Source organism: Fundulus heteroclitus, chromosome 22 (genome assembly GCF_011125445.2).
Source record: "Fundulus heteroclitus isolate FHET01 chromosome 22, MU-UCD_Fhet_4.1, whole genome shotgun sequence".
Classification (NCBI taxonomy): domain Eukaryota; kingdom Metazoa; phylum Chordata; class Actinopteri; order Cyprinodontiformes; family Fundulidae; genus Fundulus; species Fundulus heteroclitus.
In genome coordinates, this window is record NC_046382.1 from 7,162,836 (window position 1) to 7,184,571 (window position 21,736).

Below are 21,736 nucleotides of genomic sequence, written 5' to 3' on the forward strand. Positions count from 1 at the left end.
CAGCAGCTAATGATAGTTTTGTACAGGGACGTTCCTATCAAATGGAGCCACATCATCAACAATGAGGAAGCCAAGAAGCCTGGGGCTGTGCATATGCTGTGTAATAACACTGCCCCCTGGTGGTGACCTTGGAGCGTTTAAGCTTTTTCCATTTTCCATTTGTTCAGCTTTAACTTTGAGGACTTTGCTGTCCCAACACATTTGCATGTTTGCATGTTCTCCCTGTGCATGCATGGGTTCTCTCCAGGTACTCCGGCTTCCTCCCAGAGTCCAAAAACATGACTGTTAGGTTAATTGGCTTCTCTAAATTCTCCTTAGGTGTGAGTGTGTGCGAGAATGGTTGTTTGTCCTGTTTGTCTCTCTGTGTTGCCCTGCGACAGACTGGCGACCTGTCCAGGGTGTACCCTGCCTCTCACCCAGTGTACGCTGGAGATAGGCACCAGCAACCCCTCGTGACCCCATGAGGGATTAAGCGGGTCAGAAAATGAATGGATGGATGGACTTTGCTGTCACTTGAGAAAATATATATTTTTTGAAAACTATCATGTTATAACATGATAATTATATTGTACAAACGTAATGGCATATTGTATAAACGTGATAACTTTATACAGATGGTGGCGGTAGTATGCTTTTAGTTGGACTCATTTAAGAAAAAGAGGAGGAATAGTAATAAAAAGCAGAAGAAGAAGAAGTTGGCGCTCAAACTTTTTTTTAATTGTACAATTTCAAATTATACATTTAAATAATATGGGCACAAGTAAACATAAAATGCCATCCAAAAAAGCTGGTAAGAAGCAAAAAAAAAACACATTGTTTCAGCTCTTATATAGTGTTAACATTTCTGGAAACATTAGGTCAGTATTTTTTTTTCTTCTATCTTCATTGAGGTGTAGAGATATTTTAAATCATTGTGAAATGCTTGAAAGTTCGGAGAAACCTTAAAAATCTGCACTTGTGTATATACAATTTCCCAATAATAAGAATATTATTACACAGGAGCTCACAAAGTTAACAAAGGAAGATGTTATGAGGTGATGAAACTATCCAGTGTAAGTGCTCCCCCTGGTGGAATTGCTGGCCCAGAGTCAGAGCCTTCAGAGTAACTGAACCCAGAGATGTATTCAGGACTTGGGTAACAGCTGTCAGCCACTCCTGAACCAGAGACAGTGTCAGAAACACCTTATCTGCCCAGGGATCAAATGGACTCGACTGTGGCTCCGTTGTCCAGTCCCAGGATAATGCTGATAACCATCACAACTGAATTAAATCACCTTGCTTGTAATTAATGTAAGAGTTTAACTTGAATTACTGGAATGAATTACCTTGTCAATAATGTGCATGTTTACTAAGGTGCATCTAATGAAGAGAAATCCAAAGACACGTCAAAAAGGTCCAAAACTGAATATAGCTGCTCCATTTACAGATTGCAGCACCTAGAACCTGAGCTTTTATCCCACAGGCTGTCTGGTCCAAATTAAAGCTGAGGAGTCAGATCTGTTGAAAAGAAACATGGCATTACTTCTTCAGCTGCACACCTCAGTCTGTAACATTCAAAATAGGAACAATAAACTATTTTATTAAGAACACCTCATTATTCTTAAATACACCTGATAAAAACGTAATCAGCTCAACAAAACAAAAAAATCCCAATTTTGCATATAATTTGTCAGGTTACCTGCATTACAGCTAGAAGCGCATCAGAGTTCCAGATAAATCTCTGACTAACAAGGAAGCATCTGAAAGGACCAAAGACAAAGGTTTGATTAAAGAAAGGAGTTTTATTCTCACACTGTTCCTCATGAAGACAGATGTTCAGGCAAAGTTTAAAACTAAACATTACATTAGAAAAAAAAACAGCAAACACCACCAGGTTTGTTTCTTTGATCATCCGTAAGACAAGACAGCATGACACAATTTAATCTTTGGTAGAAATCAGACAAAATGCATGAAACAGCGTGATAAAATATGCTTAACATAGAAAATAAACTGACATCATGGTGTTTTTTTGTAGTTACCTCAAAGCTGCTTTTTAAAGTTGACTTTTTATTTTTATTTGACTGAAATTCCCTCTAAAGGTTTCGCAGATATTAAAAACACAGTGACTAAAAGGCATATTTCATCTGAAAAGAAACTATGTTAAACCCAAACCTGCCTTTTCACTGATTTTTAAGGTGAATAAGCAATTTTAAAACGCTTATCAGAAACAACTCAAAGTTCAGAAAAGACGACACAACACAGTTCATTGCACGGCTACGACAGGGAGTCAACAGCCAGACCACACCAGATGTCAGCATAACATTTATCAGGTAAGTTTTTATTGATAATTAGCTGCAGCAGCATCAATTTTTCTTTCTTGGGGCCTGAGCCAAATGAAAAGTAGTGTACTAATTCGTTTTCTTCTCCTCCTGGGATCAATTACTGTATAAAGTGTCATCTCATGAAAATAAATTGCTTTTCTATTGGATGGGTGTTTGGTGTCAGACAAAATGTCACAACTTCTTTGTTTCTGTCTTTCATGATACTGAAAACATTTCTTAACTCATCAAAAGTAATCAAACTACAAGCTTGAATTCCTATGAAATGAAAATGTTACTAAAAAAATCACGACAAATAACCTTTGGAGAAACTGTTTCCCTTTGTAACAGTAGGGGGAGCCCAACATGATGCCTCTGATCAGATGTTAAAACAGAGGAAAATGAGCCAGCTGGCCAAAAATGGAAAAAAAACACAACAAAACTACAAAACGTGACAATTATGACTCTACAGTCTCTACTGATCACAGATTAATCTAAACTAAAAACAGTAGAAGGAGCCAAGGAAATGGACATGTACTGTTATACGCCGACCTCTGCTGATCGAGGTTTTACCACAAAGTTCTCTGCAGGTTCTCAGTCAGTCTACGTATTTCAGTCACAGCAGTTTCAGAGGATCCTTAAAGGTTTTAAATAATAAGAGTTTCTGATCAACCTATTCTACTTCAGCTCCGACTGCTTTCAAGCATAACCAACACCCTGAAGGTTCATACAACTACACCAGAGCCATAAAACAGTCCCGTCTGTTCTACAGGTGTTCTGCAGGAGAGCTGAATGCTACATGCTTTTCCACAAACATGCTCTTTAAAAAACAGAAAATATGTTTAAAACACTTTAATACTGGCTACTTCTCCTACAAGGTGCTCTGATCTTTCTTCTCAGCCATTAAGAAGACTGGGACCTTGGAGCTGCAGTGGCAGAACTTGATGTGGTCGATCTGAGCTGCCACCCAGGGTGGTAACTTACTGGGGGTGACGAGAGAGCTCATTTGAAGAAAAGAAAATGTTTTATTGTCCAGAAATCCCCTCAGACGCACAGAGCAAGGAGTAAGCCCCTCTGTGATGTGCAAGAACCCCGGTTTGCTGCTCGCAGTCACACACGATTATGGAGAATTTAAACAGAGGGAAACAGGTTTCGCTATGAGGACTTAAAACAAACAAATGTTAGGAGCTGATCTTCATATATTGTCTCTAGCAAACCTAGAGGAGCTATAAGTAATAATGACACATGCACAATACCTTTCATAGAGAACAGCCGTTTACTCAACGATGTGTTGTTGCTGTGAAAGTCCACTGAATTTTTACCATCACAGGGTCTATGATGTTGTATTCTGTTCTATTCCTGCTTCTCTTGCTGGTGTCCATGTTTGCAGGCTGCTGCTCTTTAGCCAAAATAAAATACCAAATGCTGGGCTCTGTTTTAGGGACCGTGGGAACTCTCATATAATTGGTTGAGGAACCAGGAAGTAAACACTGAGCTACTCTCTGAACCCAAGTGGTTCCAGACCGTACCTCTAGGTTTAAAAGGAGGAAAATCGTGACAAAGACATTGTTGATGGAGAGGACCGATTGTTTATAGGGAATGGTACTTCCATCCCTGGAGAGAAATGGGAATGATTTAGGTTGATTTTGCAGTAAATATCTTACTTACAGCTACTTTAAATTAATTTAAAAAAACTTCTTTAGTTAAATAAGTTGCAGAATTTTGCACAATGGATTTTTTCCCTGCAGGCAGCCTTCATAGAGAGTTTTAAAGGTTACAGAGATACTGAACCAGGGTGTTATATGCCCAAGGAGTGCCACTGTAAGAAACTTAAAATGGGTCTTGGACGAGAAAAAAACAGATGATCCTACTTGAATTTCCATCCTGGCTCCCTTTAAAATAAATATGTAGTGTCTTAGCTGTCGAGTTAAACTTCAAGAAGAACCATCAAATGGGTAGAACCGCTCTTTTATGCGATACGAGTAAAACTACATGTAGTTCAATACGTTAAATATATCACATCATCTGGTCACTGTTATTTCTTTAGTGGAGCCATGTTGTGGGTGTTGATCAAGTGTAGCAACAATACGGGGGAGGGGCTTATACAACCAGAGCCAATAACAGCGATCTTTAGTGGCAGTCTGAGGGGGGGCGGCGGGAAACGTAAGGCACAGTAAGTCTCATCTCAGCTTCCTTCCTTCATCCACAACCAGGGGACCCACCTGGCTTCATTCAGAAAGCCCACGGAGTGTTTTCTGATCCACTCCCACCATCCTCACACCGCCTTCTCTGCACTTTAACCAGCTCTGTAAAAAGAAGGTCTAGACCAAGTGTCTCCAGGTGTGCTTCTCCTCTCAGGTGCAGGTTATGAGTTTGGATGGATGGCGGGCGACGCGTCCAGCAGACAGGAGAGTGGGTTGTCCCTAGAGGCGAGTGAAAGGACCCACGTGCAGGGGCCCCCTCAGCTTAGGGGAGGAGCAGGAGTTGGTGGTGAAGAGGGAAGAAGGGGAGGAGGAGTAAGGCGAGGAAGACGCAGACGAGGAGTCACTGTTGAGAGCGAAGACACTGGAGATGGCCACGTCGATGATGCCTTGACACAACTCTGGGTAGAGCTTCCTGGATCAGGCAAAACAAATGAGAAACAATTACATGTCATCTGAGAGAGAGGTGAAAGAGGAGCGTTTCAGCCTGAGTGCTACTGACTGGGCGCAGGCCGGAGCGCCGTTGATCTCGATGAGCCACACTTTGAAGTTCTCGTCGACCATGAAGTCAAACCCAAAGAGCTGGAAGCTCTGGTAGGAGAGGTGCTTGGTGCTGATCGCCGCCTCGATGCAGGACAGACAGCTCCTGAAACCATGCAGAGCATTTATAATCACAGCTACAAGTTAACCACAAATACCACCAAAGGTGATTAGTTCCCTTCTAGTTGGGCTCCAATCACCAGTGAGTGTGTAACTTCAAGCTGTTATCACAGCTGCGCCTGGAGGCTGTAGGAGGTAAACACAACGAGCCTCGTTGAAGCTCAGAGTTAAACTCCAGGATTAAGATCTGATTCTTTAACACAAATGGGTGAAATGAGCTGAACTCAGACTCCTGTTGGGTGTTTTAGCCGAGGGAGTCTCTGGATGTGAGATTTAATGTGCAGTCTTAAAAACAGCCCCTTCCCAAGAGCTAAGAGGGCTATCGCCACCTGGTGGGAGACTGCAGTAATACACCTTAAAATCACCCCATCATATGTTACGATCTCTTTAATGTTATTTCCTATTTTGCACACTATTATAATCAGAATATCTAAATGCACATTTCTGTAAATGAAGCATCAATTAATCATCATTGCACAATAAGCACCGTATTACCTCATTATTTGTTATCTGTAACTCATGAAGGACAACTAGTTCATACAATTTTTTTTATCTTTTGAACGCCATAATAAGAAAAAGAAACACTGTAACTCTTGTCCATTGCCTGTTTGTTCTTTTATACGTACTCCTAGCCGGAGTGGCCGAACAGAAATTTGACCACAGTAACACGTGGTGACAATGAAGAATCTTTGAATCTTTTTACTGTTATATTCAACTTTCCCTGAATCAAACTTTGACAGATACCAAGCAGAGTCAGATAGCTTGCATAGTGTTGAAAGTTCAGCTGAGCGAATGTGGAAACCAGACAGCAGCGGTCAGGCTTTAGCAGTAATGCTGTATTCAGGGATAATGCTGTCAGCACAGATCCAAAGCAGCAGGACAGTAGAGGAGGGGTAAACGTACTTTATGACGTGTTTGATCTGAGGTAATATGGTTGTCTCCATGGTGACGTTGTGGGTGTTCAGCAGGTACAGCCTGAACTCGTCAAAGAACATCTCGTTGCCCTCCTCGTAGCGGCCGTAGTTCTGGGAGTGCTCCTTCTGGATGCAGTGGTTGGTCAGGTGGCTGGTCATGTCCTGGAGGTCCGCGCTGTTGTAGGGCTCCGACGAGGTCCGCAGCACGCCCTCCCGGTACAAATAGATGTTATACTGATGGTCCACCAGCACCCAGCTCCTGTCAGCGGGACAACATAAAAAAAAAGCTCTGAGCCACAGGCTTCATGCAGCTCCTCCAGAGACGCAGCGCGCCTGCGACACCTGCCTGATGTCAAACTTGCGATGACCGGGTTCCAGCAGCAGGGGTTTCTCCAGGTACTTCTGGATGACATGAACCTGTCCCTGATTGTCAATGTAGTCCAGCAGCTGATTTGCATCGTGTGATATCAGAATACCAGCTCCTGTTGCAAAAGGAACGGTTAGATTTGTTTTAGTAAATCAGCCGTTTCATGCATGCAGACAAAGCTCCAACGTGTTTTATAAATGGGTGGACTGATATAATAATAGATGCATGTATGTCCAATGGGATGGATAGACGGAACAATAAACAGATGGATGGAAGTAAAATCTGGAAACACTAGTATTTTTTCGTTCTATATATTTTAAAGTAAGGCTGTGCATAGAAATCGATACAAAGATTTAATATCGATATTCTGGCTTTCAATGTTGATATACCTCCCAACCCGTAGGGGGCGTTATTACAGCACGCCATTACTGTTCACAACGAGGAAATGCAAGTGAGACGACTTTGCGGAACGGTCTTTAGGATTTTAGAAGCTCCTTCGTCCCTAAAATCAGACGTTTGGGCACATTTTTGGTTTCTGTGATACGTTAAATTAATTGAACCAAATGCACTTTATTTTCCTGTTAATATATCAGTGTTCAATAAATTTAACATAAATATAATATTTGGCTGGTTTTGTTGATTTAATGACTGAGCATTAATTTGAAATTAATTAATATTGATACTGGAGTCAAATCAAATGAAACGGCTATATTGAGAACCTTATTGTATCGTGAGATTCGTATCAAGAATTGTGTTAAATCGGCTCATCCTAGCTGATACCCAGTCCTGTTTTAAAGATACTTTTCCAGCCCAGGCAGACATGGCTGAACTGTCAAGTACTGATTGCACTTGGAGGTAAAAAGATAAACACCTCCATCATCGAAGTGAAACATCAGAAAGAATGCATTAGAAGGAGCTATATCTCCGCCATTAACCAGGGAAGCCGTCTGCACCTTTAGCACCAGCAGAAGACTTGGCGATCCACACGCTTCCCTCTCCACTTTCCTTTTTGGTGTGGTACGAGGCCAAGAAAACCTCCCGCTCATCCGTTTTGGGATTGCTCTTCAGGTGACTGATGCCGTTGGTAGCTGGAGCTACAGGGGTGTTGAGGTTCGTGGGGTAGATGATGTAGGACTCTGGAAACCAGCTGCTGGAGTCGGACAGCTCCGGGCTGGTCTTGATTAGCCTGATGGTGCAGAGGGAGACTGCTCAGCTCATTCAATCCTGCTCAGCTAATTGTTTTTTTTGCATAAGACGACAGAGACAAATTAGTTTTTGTCAAGAAGACGGACGCTCACTTGACCAGCGATGCCTTTCTGCAAAGCTTGTCTGCTCCTCTGTAGTAGTTCACCAGCTGCACCAGTCCTGGTTCATGGCCTGAAAGGAGAACAACAGAACGCTTCAACATCTGGACGGCACAAGTTCAAAGTAAAACCAAACACCTGCTTCCAGTAACGGATGATTACGTTTCCAAACACAGAAGAACAGAAATGAAACAGGACTGAGGGTTGTTTCCTGTCTGTAGTAGCTGAGGATGTAATTCAATCGTGTGTTTCGCTTTACTCAGAAGCTGAACGCTCCTAAGTGCTTTCAAAATCCAACATGGCCGCCCCCTGTTTAAAAAAGAAATAAACAGCTTGTTTGCACTTCCTCCCAGTTAGCATCACACTGAATGTTTCTGCTATTCGGTTCTAAAAGATAAACTCAAATAATCAATTTTTAATTTTTTTAACACAGGGGTTTACTCCAATGATCCATTTCTGCTAATAAAAATCTAAAATTCAGAACAACAACTAGTTTTGTTTTTTTTCTTTTGCAGAAATGACTGGAAAGTATGAGCTGTACAGCTCAGACACAAAAGGGATCAGTTTGCATGAACCGCTTCATCAATGCCTCACACCTCAAATCATCACTAAATGTCCAAAACATACACCAGACCTCAAGCAACTGGGATTTTCTCCACTCCTCTTCCAGACTCTGGAACCTTGATTTCCAAATAACAAGCTACATCGACTCTCGTCTGAACAGAGGAGACAGAGGGCCCTGCCCTTTTTCTCCTCAGCCCGGGTTAGATGTTTCTGACACCATCTCTGCTGCAGCGGTGGCTTATCTGAAGGAAGACCATAGCTCATGTCCCTCATTTTTCCATGTGGGATTTCTCCTGAAGCGCTGACTCAGGCTTTTCAAAATCCTCCCAAGTCTGCCTAAAGCTGCTGCCCCTTTTCTATCACATTTTGTCCTTCCACTAAACTTCCCTTTCTCAGCTTCCTATTGTGTGAATGACTGTCTCCAGTCTGTCGCAGAGAGAAACAGGACAAACAACCATTCACGCACACACTCACACCTAAGGAGAATTTAGAGAGGCTAATTAACCTAACAGTCATGTTTTTGGACTGTGGGAGGAAGCCGGAGTACCCGGAGAGAACCCACACATGCACAGGGAGAACATGCAAACTCCATGCAAAAAGACCCAGGGCAAGGGTAGGACTTGAACCCAGGACCTTCTTGCTGCAAAGCCACTACCCACAGTGCCACTGTTCAACCCCTGCCCTAAATTTAATCTGTTATAATAATAAAAAAAAAAAAAAAAGTTGATCATATGTAATATTGTTAATTTCTCATTCGCTGTAAACTATAATCATAACAATTAGCATAAATAAATGCCTGAGATCTATTATTCTGTGTATAAAGAATCTATTTCAGTCACACTTTTGGAGACGAACTGTTTGATAATACCACAGTTTAAGGCTAAACTACTTTTCTCCACAGGAAGAAGTCATAAAAAAGTCACAGCAGCTGTCCCGTCCTGCGTGGGTGGACACCACCTCCAGCTCCCCACTCACCAAGGCGTCCGAATGGCAGCCGGTTCCGCTCCCCGAGCATCAGGTTGAACCGGGGATTGTCTCTTTTCAGCCGCTTCCAGTGGCCGGTGGCCAGCAGCATTTTAGACACTTCAGCATAAATGGTGCTGTTGTCGTCGCGGCTAACGAACGTGTAAACCGGAGAGCTCATCGCTCCACGCTGGCCGCTGACGCGTCCGGGAGGCTGCGGGGTCTGGATGGGTGTGTTCCGGCTAGCCGCGGAGGGAGGCTGGATCTGCAGCACACAGCCTGGTGTGGGTTATCACCTCTGTCCGGGCCATGATGCTGACGAGTCGGCCATAATAAGTCCACGCTTTCACTTAAATCCAGCGGCTAGATGCTAACACGTGTTAGTGGGAGACATTGTGGAGAAGAGAGAGACAGTTACTGCGTCCTGCTGAGCTAAAACCTTCCTCAGCTGTTCCCAGACAGGGGTGTGACTGACTGACTGGCTGCTGGTCCCGTCCGGATTCATTCACATCCTGTCTCCTTGTTAGCTAGCGGCTAACGGTCTGCTACAGCTTCAGACGCTAACGGCCGCTCAGTAAAGACTAATAAAGTAATAAAGACCACAGGAATAGAAAATGTATCTTAAAAATAACACCTGTCCGCCAACTTTATGTTTCTATACCACTAAATACACAACAAACCCCGTCTGCGGCTTTATTCTCTGAAATCTCAGGCATCCGCTTTCGTCCGCTATCAGCAATAAACACTGCCATCTAGCATTCTGGGTAATGTAGTTTTTGGCTCTCTGTAACGCCCCGGGTAATTTACGATTAACGATTTTAGTACATGATGAAATAAGATGTGGATGACTTTAAGCGAGATTTGTGGATGAGTATTAGGTTTTTGTAAAGCCTGTCAAATTAGGTGCAGCAGCGTTTATCTTTTTGAGAAAACTGTACCACATTTCCCAGAATGCAGCGCGCTACGGCCAGAGTGAACCCTACAAGGCGCTGGTTCCATCCATAGGACATTTTATTGTGTATCCCCATATTGTGAGTGGAAAGAGCCTCAAAGAGCTGTGCTTCTTTGGTATGTTATACGAAAGAAGCACCAAAGTTTACTTAGAGTTACTTTTAATCAGTTGGTATTTTATCCAAGCAATATATGTTTAACTTAGGTCTAATGATGGGTGTTTTTGTCCAAGAATTTACAACATAGACCTATCTAAATAAGCACAATCTCTATGTGGCTTAATGTACCCAAAAGTAACAGTGATCTACATTATTTTGTTTTCCTGAACATATAACGTCTTAATTAAATGTACCTTTAGTCATAATTTTTAAACCGTTGTTTCGCAAACAAATTTATTCAAATGTGGTAAATGTGAGACCTTAATCTCGGTCAGATTATTGTGTGTGTGTGTGTGTGTGTGTGTGTATATATATATATATATATATATATATATATATATATATATATATATATATATATATATATATGATTCATTACTTACATATTACTATGTTGTCGCATGAATTAGTCCCCAAATGCTTCCTCGTAGCAAATTCTGTGCAATAATCTTAAACCTTCATTTATCAAATTATACATATCTGTTAATATAATTTTAAATCGCCAAAAAGAAAAAAGTATATTGTTAGAACAGTTAGTTTTGGATTATACAGTGTAGTGATATAGCTCTGCTTTTCTTTTGCCTGAATTTAAATTTTACGATTAAGCGGGTCAGAAAATGGGTGGATTGCTTCCGTAGCGCACAGCTTTTTGACACGCTTTCTTGATGCCAACATGCGCCCAATGAGGTGTCTACGTTTATAATGTCTATGGCACTGAGAGCTCAGTGGTATTTGGATGCCACCCACAACATGGCGACTCTTCTTTTGTTGACGCGTTGCGGCCACAAGATGGCGACATAAACCTTTTTGAAAACTGGAGACAAAATAAATATATCCCGTCTGTTAAAGAGTGAACCCTGTACTAAAAATAAATATAATCTAGAGTGTATCTTTCCAACACTAACCGTATCTGAATGAAGAAAATGGAACACTATCAGCTCAGCTAACAAGTTTTGGGTCTCGTCCCATTCTCTTTTACTGCGGTCTCTACTGCAGTTCTGGTTAGGACCTAAACTATTATATATTGATTTAGTAATTTTATCCCGAGAAAACCGAATGCTGGTTTTATTAACAAAGCACGTTTAACACATTTTCCCGGTCATCTAACTATCTAAGCGTGGATCAGCGTTGCCGTTGTAAGTGTAACGGAACGTTGTGTCTCAAATTGGAACGAGACAGGAAGTGACGTAGCGGAAGAAGCAGAGTGGCGGGAATCAACAGGGAAGTTAATGGCGCTTTAAGGCGGAGCAGCGGTTGTGGCCCATGCCGTCATCAGGTTCTCGGTGTCTGTAGCGCGTTTAACGTCGCCACACATAACAGGAAGGCGGCTCTGACTGTAAGTGATGCCCGTCTTTCTCAGCACTCTGCCCGGCTGTCCTGGAAATGTTCTCTGATAACAGTCCAGGTCTGGAGGACACGCCATGATGGAGGCTGTCGGCTCACGTCGCTCTGCCTGTAAATACTCGTTCAACAACAACCTTTATGCATTTTTGTCACCTTACGAAAACCTTAACGTGTGTTATTGGGACTCTGAGGGAAACATAAAGTAAAGCGTAATTTATCTCTTGTGGATGTCTGCCTGTTTCAAGACAAAATGTTTATATATGATTGCACACGTTTGTTTAGTTTCCAGTAAAAACAAATTGAAATATTTTTATTTTTGGCTTTTCTCATATAAGGGTCACCATAGCGAGTTCTCTGCAACCCAATTTTAAAGTTAACGCCCCCAGATTTCTAGTTTTTCCAATAATGACCTGGAAAGTTTACTTTGTTGTCCTGTTGCCTTGCAGCCAGGAGGTCCTGGGTTCAAATCCCACCCATCTTTCTGTATGGATACATGCAATGGATATATGGTGTGTAATATTTCCCTAAATCCTCAGCTTAGCTTTCCATGGAAGGTTTCCAGAAGTTTACCTGCAGACCCACATTTGCCGTGTCCCTGGGACGACTTTTTTTCGGTCGTTTCATTACTTTCTATTAAGATTAGCTCACTTTTTCTCTCTTGTCTGCTAAAATAAGCAATAAAATGCAGCATCTACAGTAAAGCCAGTAGAATGAGAGCAGTTAAAACGACACATAAAGCTAATGCATTAATAAAACTAGTCTGATGCCTCTGCTCAACTAGAGTTAGAGGCTGAAGGAAAAATGTCTTTAAAAGAGATTTTAAATCTTTCAGTGTTGGTCATCCTTGCAGATTCAACAGTTCAGAACCGCAGCAGGGAAGGCGTCTCACAGCGCAACATCTAGACCTGACCTCAGAGATCTGCTGGGGACATGCTTGTGTAAAAGTCTTGATTATTAAGCAGCTGCCTCATTAAACATTTAAAAATCAAGAGTAGAATCTTAATAAACGATCCTCAAATATACAGGCAGCCAATGAAGGGAGGGCAATAATAATATTTAATAATAAAATTGGGGAGGGCAATATGGGAGTAATGCGCTAACGTGGCATATTACTGGTCAGCAGTCGGTCAGTAGGGTTTGGGACGAACTGCAGAAGACTTGTCCATCCCAGTACAGAGAGTTGCAGTAATTAGCAGGAACAACCACCTGAGCTATAGGTCTCTGCATCTCCTCCAGAGTTACCATTGGTCTCCTGGTAGCTGATCTGATTACAACTCGTCTTGCCTGATGTATCGGTTTCAGCTGACATGTGTCAGTAGGCAAGGCAAATTTATTTGTATAGCACATTTCAGTACAGAGACAATGCAAAGTGCTTTACATGATTAAAATATAGGAAAATTAAACAGAATAAAGGCAAGTTGGAATAAAATGAAACAAAACATTGGAAAATAGAAACTAAAAGCAAATATTAAAAACAGTTGGACTACAAACTTGAACTAATTGATGTTTCAGTAAAACAGTTTAACTAGAACAGTCGAAGACAATCCTAAACAAATGTGTTTTTAATATTCATTTAAAGAAACTCAGGCTTTCAGCACTTTTACAGTTTTCTGGGAGTTTGTCCCAGATAAGTGGTTCATAGGAACTAAATGCTGCTTAGGTAGGTGTTTGTTTTTTCTGTGACAGGGTTCGCTATAAACCGCTCAGACCTTCACAGAACGACTGGATTCATGTGGCGAAAGAAAACTGTATTCAGAGCTGGGCTCTATTGACTGGTTAAGGAGCTTTAATCACAGTCGGTTGCTTTAGATTTTATTTATTTTATTTTAGGGATATCCGAGTAAAAGAGGATGAATTCAAACACGACAGGCATGATTTCCTTCCATTTCATAGAAATGCCCTACTTTGTGTTGGCTTGTTCAGTTACCAATAAAACACATTAAAGTTTGTTATACAATGTGAAAAGGTTCAACGGGTATGAATCATTTTTAAAAACATTGGACATTGTGATCTTATACATTGTTTTGCTTTTAAATGTTGTGGTGACCAAATCAATTCGGAGAAATCCACATTTTCCTCTAATTTCTTTCTTTTCTCTCAGTCGGACATTTCCAACCTTCTGTGGTCTTTAGGATCCGTGTCGGGTTTCTTCCTGTTAGGAAGGTTTTAGTGGCTCAGAAATTGGTCTATCGTAGGGCTGGACGATATAGAAAAAAAGCAAGTCGATAACATAGAAATCATATTGATCAATATAGATAATTATCAACAAATTCAAAACATGTATTTTAAATGCAGTCCTGGACATTTTATGCTGTTGAACACACAAACACTGAATTCAAACTCAACTATTTATTCAACCAACTTTCTAGCAAAACTGCCAGTTTTAAAAAAAGAAATAAAGCGCACTCTATGAACTCTTTGAAGGGGGCGGAGCTTGGTTCCTGGATCTGCGTTGTGATAGGTTTGGAGGATGTAATGATGTAATATTAACCTACATGGCTAGAATGTAAAGGGAAGGAAAACTGTTATTTTATTGAACTTTTGATTAACTTTTTTTTTTTTCTATCATTCATATAAGTCTATCGATCGATATATATCGTTGTTGAATTATCGCCCAGCCCTAGCCTGTCGGGATAATCATTATATCGCACAGTAAATTTTAACCACATGATTAATTAAAATAAGCACCTTAATTTGTGTATGCGTGCTTGCTTATTTCCCCTTGTGTTTCCGTCTCTTCTCTCTGAGACGGATAACAAAGGTTTCAGTGCTCAGGGTTCAGGGTTTGTCACAGAAAACGGGGGAATCCTGGCGGTCGTGGCCTGTTGGCGTGCGGGAGGTGTGTGAGGAACAGGGAATTGGAAGTGTGAGGATCGGTGCAGCCAGGTTGCTGTAGCGTACATCAAGCTAATAACAGCTAGCGCGTTAGCTTAGTTGACCAGGAGGTTTTTCTTCCAGAAGGGAACTTTGCTGACATCGAGCCATTTAAAATAAACAACGCTCAGCCTGGCAGGTTTTGGTAAATGTCAGCATAATGTCAGAAATTTGAAAGCACTCTTTGTTTTTAATTATTTTCAAATTTATGAGTATTTGGTAGCTTTTTAAGCCGGATACTGTATATCGCTCCTCTAGTTCTTTAATAAAGCTCACTGGCTTTTGGGTCTGTTCCTCCAGACAAAACGTAACCAAACTGTCATTTTCTGGCTGATTTCCATATAATGTTCTCTCCTCAAGATTCTATGAATTTTTGAGAATGTGTCCAGACCATCCTGAACCAAAACACGCCTCCCGCAGCACCATGCTTCCACCGCCGTACTCAGCAGCTGGGGAGGCGTCATCAGGGTCACAAGCTTCTCTTTTTTCCCCCCCTAACTTCATCCGGACACGCCTCCAGAACCTACAGTCTTTTCTGAGAGGCTCTCACCAGCTTCAGGAGACGTCTTTCTGGGGTTGATCTTCACATTTCACACCAAAAAAATGTTCGTCTCAGGGCCAGAGAACCTAAGCTGCTGAGCAAAAGAGTCCAGTTCTGGAATACGTTTGTTTTGTGTGTTTCCATGATTTTACACAAAGAAGCAGCTTGTTTGAAGCGTTGCCTTAAATAAATCCAGAGGAGTGTCTGTGTTAAACTCACATTGTGTAAATAAAGCTATCAGATGCTATTAAAAGACATGAAATCATCATCATCATCATCTGGGCTTTCCTAAATGTTTTAAAAGGCAGTCTCAGGGTATGTTAACTTCTGAACGTATTTGAAAATTATTAAGTGAGTATTTCATGATTATGTCCTGATTCACTGTCAGATGGTGAGAAGGATTCTAGTTTTTCTGCTCATACAGTGGCAGTAAATATCTGCTTTAACCTGTAAATCCGTGTTCTCCTTTTAAATCCTGGTCGTGCTGTTTGCCTCACAAAGAGCCGTTTCTGTGTGTCGGGGTCAGGTGTGGCGTGTGTCTTGCCGTTTAGAGGTCATGCATTTTTCATAGCGGGTGTCTCCTCTCCTCCAGCAGGCTGCAGCAGGCCAGGCATGAGCGGCGCACACCTGGAGGAATGGCAGCGGCGGTCCTTTGACATTTCGTCTGGCAGCTGCACACCTGAACAGAAGGCCGAGGCCTACCGGGCCCACCTCCTGTCCATTCAGTATGCATGGGCAAGCTCCCAGCTCTCTCAGGCCGGCACGGCCAGTCTGCTCAGGACCTACTCGGAGCGCTACGCCGCCGTGCTGGACTCGGACGACCCGCGAGCCGGGCTCAACAACTACGCCGAGAGCGCGCTCCATCTGGCCCGCAGTCAGAGGAACCACAGCGACAAGTGGGAGTCCTCGCTCACCGCGCACAGCGTGCTGCAGATCCCCTCGGTGCAGAGGATGATCCAGGCAGGTTCGGGGAGGGACGGCTTCCCGGTGCCGCCGGCAGATGTCGACGTACCTGTGGGCCAAGAGAGCCGCGCCGATCCGCCCTCAGGTCAGTTTCCCTCTGCCAGGTCAGAGGCTGCGTGGTTTAAAGCTGAGCCGTCTAGCTCAGAGGTTAACAACACCAGCAGTCTGCTGACTAATACGTCTGCAGCGAGGCCAGCTGCTGCCGACGGCGTCTCACTGAACCCAAACGTTTTCCCTCGACCCGCCGTCCGGCCGCAGTCAGTCTTTGGCCATCCTTCGTCTGCGCCCCCACAGGGGCTTCCTGGTCCTTCAGGAGGAGCACAGAACCATCCGTCGTCCTTCTTTTCCTCCTCAAACCCGTCCAAACGGAAGAATTTCTACGCCCCAGACGGAGCCGACGACGTAAGGGCCCAATGCGGGGGGCAAGGAGGAACTGAACCCCGAGCTGGAAGCAACTTCAGAACGGCTCGGCAGCAGTTCATCGTCGACCAGCAGAAGAAGCACTCCTACCCGCCCCAGAGGGGTCCCCCCCCAGGGATGGCCGCCGCTATGAAGAAGTCCCTGGGTGCCAACAGGCCCCGGGGGACTTTCTCCAAGTTTGTGTCTCCCATCCCCCGGCAGGACGAGGAAGACGGCGCTGGGAGTAGAAGCTCCGACGCTGAGCCCCAGATCCTGGACGAGCGGCTGAAGAACTTCGAGCCGAAGATCGTGGAGCTGATCATGAGCGAGATCATGGACCACGGCCCCCCCGTCGCCTGGGACGACATCGCAGGCCTGGAGTTTGCCAAGACCACCATAAAGGAGATCGTGGTGTGGCCCATGCTGCGTCCCGACATCTTCACCGGCCTCCGGGGGCCGCCCAAAGGCATCCTGTTGTTCGGGCCCCCGGGGACCGGCAAGACGCTGATCGGAAAGTGCATCGCCTGCCAGTCGGGCGCCACCTTCTTCAGCATCAGCGCCTCGTCGCTCACGTCCAAGTGGGTGGGCGAAGGGGAGAAGATGGTCCGCGCCCTGTTCGCCATCGCCCGCTGCCACCAGCCCGCCGTCATCTTCATCGACGAAATCGACTCCTTGCTGTCCCAGCGGACGGACGGGGAGCACGACTCGTCCCGCAGGATCAAGACCGAGTTCTTGGTTCAGTTGGACGGCGCCACCACGGCGGCCGACGACCGCATCCTGGTGGTCGGGGCCACCAACCGGCCCCAGGAGATCGACGAGGCGGCGCGGCGCCGCCTGGCCAAGCGGCTGTACATCCCCCTCCCCGAAGCGGCGGCCCGGCGGCAGATCGTGGCGAACCTCATGGCCAGAGAGAAGAACCAGCTGAGGGAAGACGAGCTGGAGAGCGTGGTGGCGGCCTCGGAGGGCTTCTCCGGAGCCGACATGACCCAGCTGTGCCGGGAAGCCGCCCTGGGGCCCATACGCAGCATCCAGCTGAGTGACATCGCCACCATCAGCGCGGATCAGGTGAGACCCATCCTCCACAGCGACTTCCAGGAGGCCCTCAGGACGGTGAGACCCAGCGTGTCGGCCAAAGACCTGGAGCTGTACGAGGAATGGAACAAGACGTTCGGGTGCGGACGCTGAGCGCGGCTCCTCAGCTGCCGCCGCTCCAGGCCTGGAGGCTCTTAGACAGAGAGTGCTGGGAGGCCTGACCCTGAGGAAACTTCATGTTAAAAACGGAAAATGTAAAATAAAACCCAAATTCTTCTATGTAAAACAAAAAGGATTACTCATTTTGCTGATATAATATTAGTAAATATGGCTTACTGGCTGTAATAATGCCTCAAACATTCATCTGTTTTGGTTTTGATACACGGAGCAAAAATGTGGGATTAAAACCTGATAAATTTGGTGGTTATAACGTGTTTTTTTATAACTCTGTTCTGCTTCTCTGACTAATAAGAGCAGAACAAGCTGGTTTGGGGTCAGTCAGGCTACCTGAACTCATGGTTTTTGTTTTTTTGTTTTTGCTGCCCAGAAACATTTGTGAAGCTGCTGTTTTCTTCTTTCTGTGTGCAGCAATGGGTGGGGGAGGGGCTGTACTTTATGCTAAATACAGACGAAGGACATTTCAGGCCCACTGGCCTCTCCTGTGGGATTTATGGGTTTGTTACCATAATAAAATAACTCTTGGTTACCGGTAGCTGGCCCTGCCAAGGTTGTGGTTCTGTCGCCTGTTGGTACCGACGTACCCGACTGTTTCATCCCGGCCCGGTGTCACTTTGACTACCAGCCCATTTCCAGTTATTTTCCATCATCTGCTCACAGTCTGCTGGAAGGACATGTGGTTTTATGACTCCAGCTACCAGCAGGACGTCTCTCTGTTATTTGGACTGGACCAGTCGTCAGAACCTCAGTTTGCTGGTAATGGTGAACTGGGCCAGACAGAACTGAGTCTGATACAAAGTTTCCAAATAATATCTAAATGAGGAGGTTTAGGCTTTTGAACATGCCCTGTTTTTGTTCATGGAGGCAGAATGTTTTCAGGGATGCAGTGAGGAAGTTTCACCTGAGGTTCTGATTGGACGACTCCAGAAAGGTTCCTAGGAAGTGAATTTTGTTCCTTTTTAATGCTGTGAGCAAAGATGTTTTGTAAATGGAAATAAAAAAAACTGTAATCCAGAAATTAAACTGAAAAACCTCTGAATCAAAAAAGGTTTTAAGTGTAACTTTAGTGTTTTTTCAGATTTTTTTTTAAATTTTTCCAAAATTTCTCATTTTCAGGTCGTGTCACAAATTGCATTCTTCTCTAATTGTGTGTTACAGATCAAATTCTCTTCACTTTTTGCTCTTGTGATCTGAAAAATGCAATTTGAAACAAATGTAATTTGTAAAACCGGATATAAAAAGAAAAATTTCAAAAGCTAATATTTGAAAATACAAAAAAATTTGGTAATTTATTTTTAAAAACTCAAATCTGAAATGTTGCACTTAAAATTTGAGAAAACACCTAAATTGATTTCAAAATCTTTTATTTTTAATTAAGTTTTTCAAAGTTTTATTTCTGGATTGCATTTTATTTATTTTGTTTAATTTCCATTTAAAAAACGCATTTATTGCTCCCAACAATAATGGAATAAAATTCACTCTATGTTCCACCTTAGTACGTTTCAATGTGTTAATTGTTCATGTCAGCCTGTTTTATGCTCAAACTGTTGTTGTATAAACCAGAAACCTGACTTTCAGATCTGTGTAAAGTTTCTGACCCAGAATAAAAACTCTAACGTCCTGCTTCCTGCTGCTGCAGGTTTTTGTACCTCGGCCCGGCTCTCATCCACAGAGGGCAGTGTTTTCCCTTCAGTTCGCCTGACTTCAGTCTCCCTGTCCTGAAATCCTCCTGACTCTGGATGTGTTAATAATATCTGCGGAAGTTGAGCAACACTGAGAGAATCCTAAGTTTCGTGTATTTAAAAAAAAGGTTTTCTTTTGCTCTGCCTCCCTTCCTGTTAGAGATGAAGACAGGCCTGGAGTCAACAGAAAAAAGTGCTTCTGCCGTGCATCTATTCTAATGAACCGCATCCATTTCCCAGTTTCAGCACAGAGCCTCATCCAGACGCTCTGACTGCTTAAAATGGTTCATTTCAGGCAGTTCACTGCATTAGTTGAAGCATTACACATACAAGTTTGCAAAAGTGTTCACACCCACTGACCTTTTCCTCACTGCGTCATGTGACCGCCGTGAACTTTGCTGTATTTTATCCGACAGACAACATTAAAGTCAACTTTTCAGACTTGCCAAACTTTCTCAATGGTGTATGGGTCTGGACTTTGACTAGGCCGTTCTAACACAGATATGCTTTGGTCTAAGCCTCTCCATTATATCTCTCCCTGCATGTCTACCTCGCTGTCCTGCGGGAAGTTGAACCTACACCCCAGTCTCAGCTCTTCTGCAGCATCTAACGGGTTTTTTTCCAGGATTGTCCTGGATTTAGGGAAAAATCCATCTTATTAACTCTGACCAGCTTCCCCGTCTCTGATGCTGCCACCACCATGTTGCACCTTAGGGATGCCGTGTATCATTTATTTCATCTGGCCAAAATGTTTCATTTGAGAGGAAGATTCACCTGAACTTTCAATAATGGAGAGGCAGATCTAGGGAGGTTCCAGGATATTGTTTCATAACCTAACCTTGCTATAAATTTCTTCCTGACCCGTCTGATGTCTCCATTTAGTCTTCATCGCTGCTCGTTAGGTTAGGTGATGTCTGACTGCTTCAAAGAACACCATTCAAAATGGAGAAATCCCATGTAATGTTTGTGGGATGTTATTTTGTGACAGTAGCACCTAATTTATTCACAAATTTTAAAACAGAAAAAAGTTTTAAATGTATACAGAAAACTTGTTTTTAAGGGGAATCTGAAGATAATTACTTGCACTGGATTCTTGGGGCGTATCATTGATGAGAGCTGAATGTGACGGGAAAAGATTAAATTTACCCCCAATAAAACATTCATCAATATAAGTTGCATACATTGCACCGAGGTTTGTGCTTATATGATTAAAAAATGAAGGATCTAGGGGTGTGAATACTTCTGTAGTGGGCTGTAGGAGGACCACTACAGCTTGTGCACCCAGTAAATGAAGTTTTCATGCAGATTTAATGAGCAAATCTTTGAAAATCTGGAGGACCATGAAAAAGGACTTTCATTCATTTTTCATCTTTTTGTCAAGTCCCTGATAAATATTTCAGACGTGTGTGCTTGGCCACTCTATGGAAACTTTGTTGAATTAGCCAACAGTGAAATCAGTCGCACACACAAGCACGCGGCCCCCCTGAGGGCTCTCCTCCGAACACGGGGACTCCTCACAGCTGGACCGGGACAGATGCACAGAATTCCTCTGGTGCTGATGGGATCCATAGAGTCCGGTGAGTATCAGCCGAAAAGTGGGCCATATGGTGAGGGCCTGTAGTGGCGCTCACATCTGGGCCTGGGGATGCACAAACACAACTTACACAGCACATCTCCAGGTTTATTACAAATAAATTGTATAAATGTATATATATATATATATATATATATATATATATATATATATATATATATATATACACAACTTACACAAATGGTTTAATACAAATGTGTGTATATATATATACATATATATATATATATATATATATATATATATATAGAGAGAGAGATAGTGTATATGTATTTAATACATACAAGATACAATAGAAATTGGGTGTGATTGAATGAGGCAAATTTAATATACGTAGCTTGTCTTGTGAAAACGGAGGAAAAATAATTTCTTCTGTAGTGATGGCAATAAAATTTAATTCTAATTCTATATCTCTATACTTTAAGTTTAGGATAATGGCAAAATATATGTATATATGTGTGTATATGTATGTATATATATATATATATATATATATATATATATATATATATGTATGTATATATATGTATGTCTGTGTATATATATATATATATATATATATATATATATATATATATATATATATATATATTTAAAGATACAATAGGAATTGGGTGTGATTGAATGAGGCAAATTAAAAATATGTTGCTTGTCTTGTGGTGAAAAGGGAGGAAAAATAGTTTCTTCTGTAAATTTCTGTAATTTAAGTTCAGGATTTTGGCAAAATTTCACTTAACATGATGATCTATAA

At 42.8% G+C, this 21,736-nt stretch overlaps 2 protein-coding genes across 5 annotated transcripts; one reads left to right on the forward strand and one right to left on the reverse strand.

Annotated features, from left to right (window-relative positions):
• Nucleotides 1-1,761: 1,761 nt before the first annotated feature.
• LOC105921092 (tubulin--tyrosine ligase) lies at nt 1,762-10,014 on the reverse strand. Its single transcript, XM_012856777.3, has 7 exons — nt 9,283-10,014; nt 7,738-7,816; nt 7,393-7,625; nt 6,419-6,554; nt 6,062-6,331; nt 5,001-5,144; nt 1,762-4,913 (listed from the first exon to the last, which is right to left on the reverse strand). Exons 1-7 carry the CDS (start codon nt 9,449-9,451, stop codon nt 4,721-4,723), a joined length of 1,224 nt encoding a protein of 407 aa, XP_012712231.2. The 5' UTR covers nt 9,452-10,014; the 3' UTR covers nt 1,762-4,720.
• A 1,557-nt stretch (nt 10,015-11,571) lies between these two features.
• Nucleotides 11,572-19,332, forward strand: fignl1 (fidgetin-like 1). 4 transcript variants are annotated; one of them, XM_021313108.2, is made up of 2 exons: nt 11,572-11,715; nt 15,731-19,332. In XM_021313108.2, the coding sequence occupies exon 2, from the start codon at nt 15,751-15,753 to the stop codon at nt 17,683-17,685; it is 1,935 nt and encodes a 644-aa protein (XP_021168783.2). In that variant the 5' UTR covers nt 11,572-11,715; nt 15,731-15,750; the 3' UTR covers nt 17,686-19,332. The 4 variants fall into 4 exon arrangements, with proteins under 4 accessions (XP_021168783.2, XP_021168784.2, XP_021168781.2 ...); XM_021313109.2 differs by having other exon boundaries at nt 15,734-19,332; XM_021313106.2 differs by having other exon boundaries at nt 11,715-11,834.
• Nucleotides 19,333-21,736: the final 2,404 nt, after the last annotated feature.

What these genes read in the sequence shown, in the direction of transcription:
- LOC105921092 (XM_012856777.3), bottom strand. Translation starts at nt 9,451, where the DNA reads ATGAGCTCTCCGGTTTACACGTTCGTTAGCCGCGACGACAACAGCACC. An exon ending in GTCTTCTGCTGGTGCTAAAG is followed by an intron (nt 6,555 to 7,392) that starts GTGCAGACGGCT and finishes CTTTTGCAACAG; the next exon opens with GAGCTGGTATTCTGATATCA. An exon ending in GGCGCTCCGGCCTGCGCCCA is followed by an intron (nt 4,914 to 5,000) that starts GTCAGTAGCACT and finishes TGCCTGATCCAG; the next exon opens with GAAGCTCTACCCAGAGTTGT.
- fignl1 (XM_021313106.2), top strand. Translation starts at nt 11,801, where the DNA reads ATGATGGAGGCTGTCGGCTCACGTCGCTCTGCCT. An exon ending in CGGCTCACGTCGCTCTGCCT is followed by an intron (nt 11,835 to 15,730) that starts GTAAATACTCGT and finishes CCTCTCCTCCAG; the next exon opens with CAGGCTGCAGCAGGCCAGGC.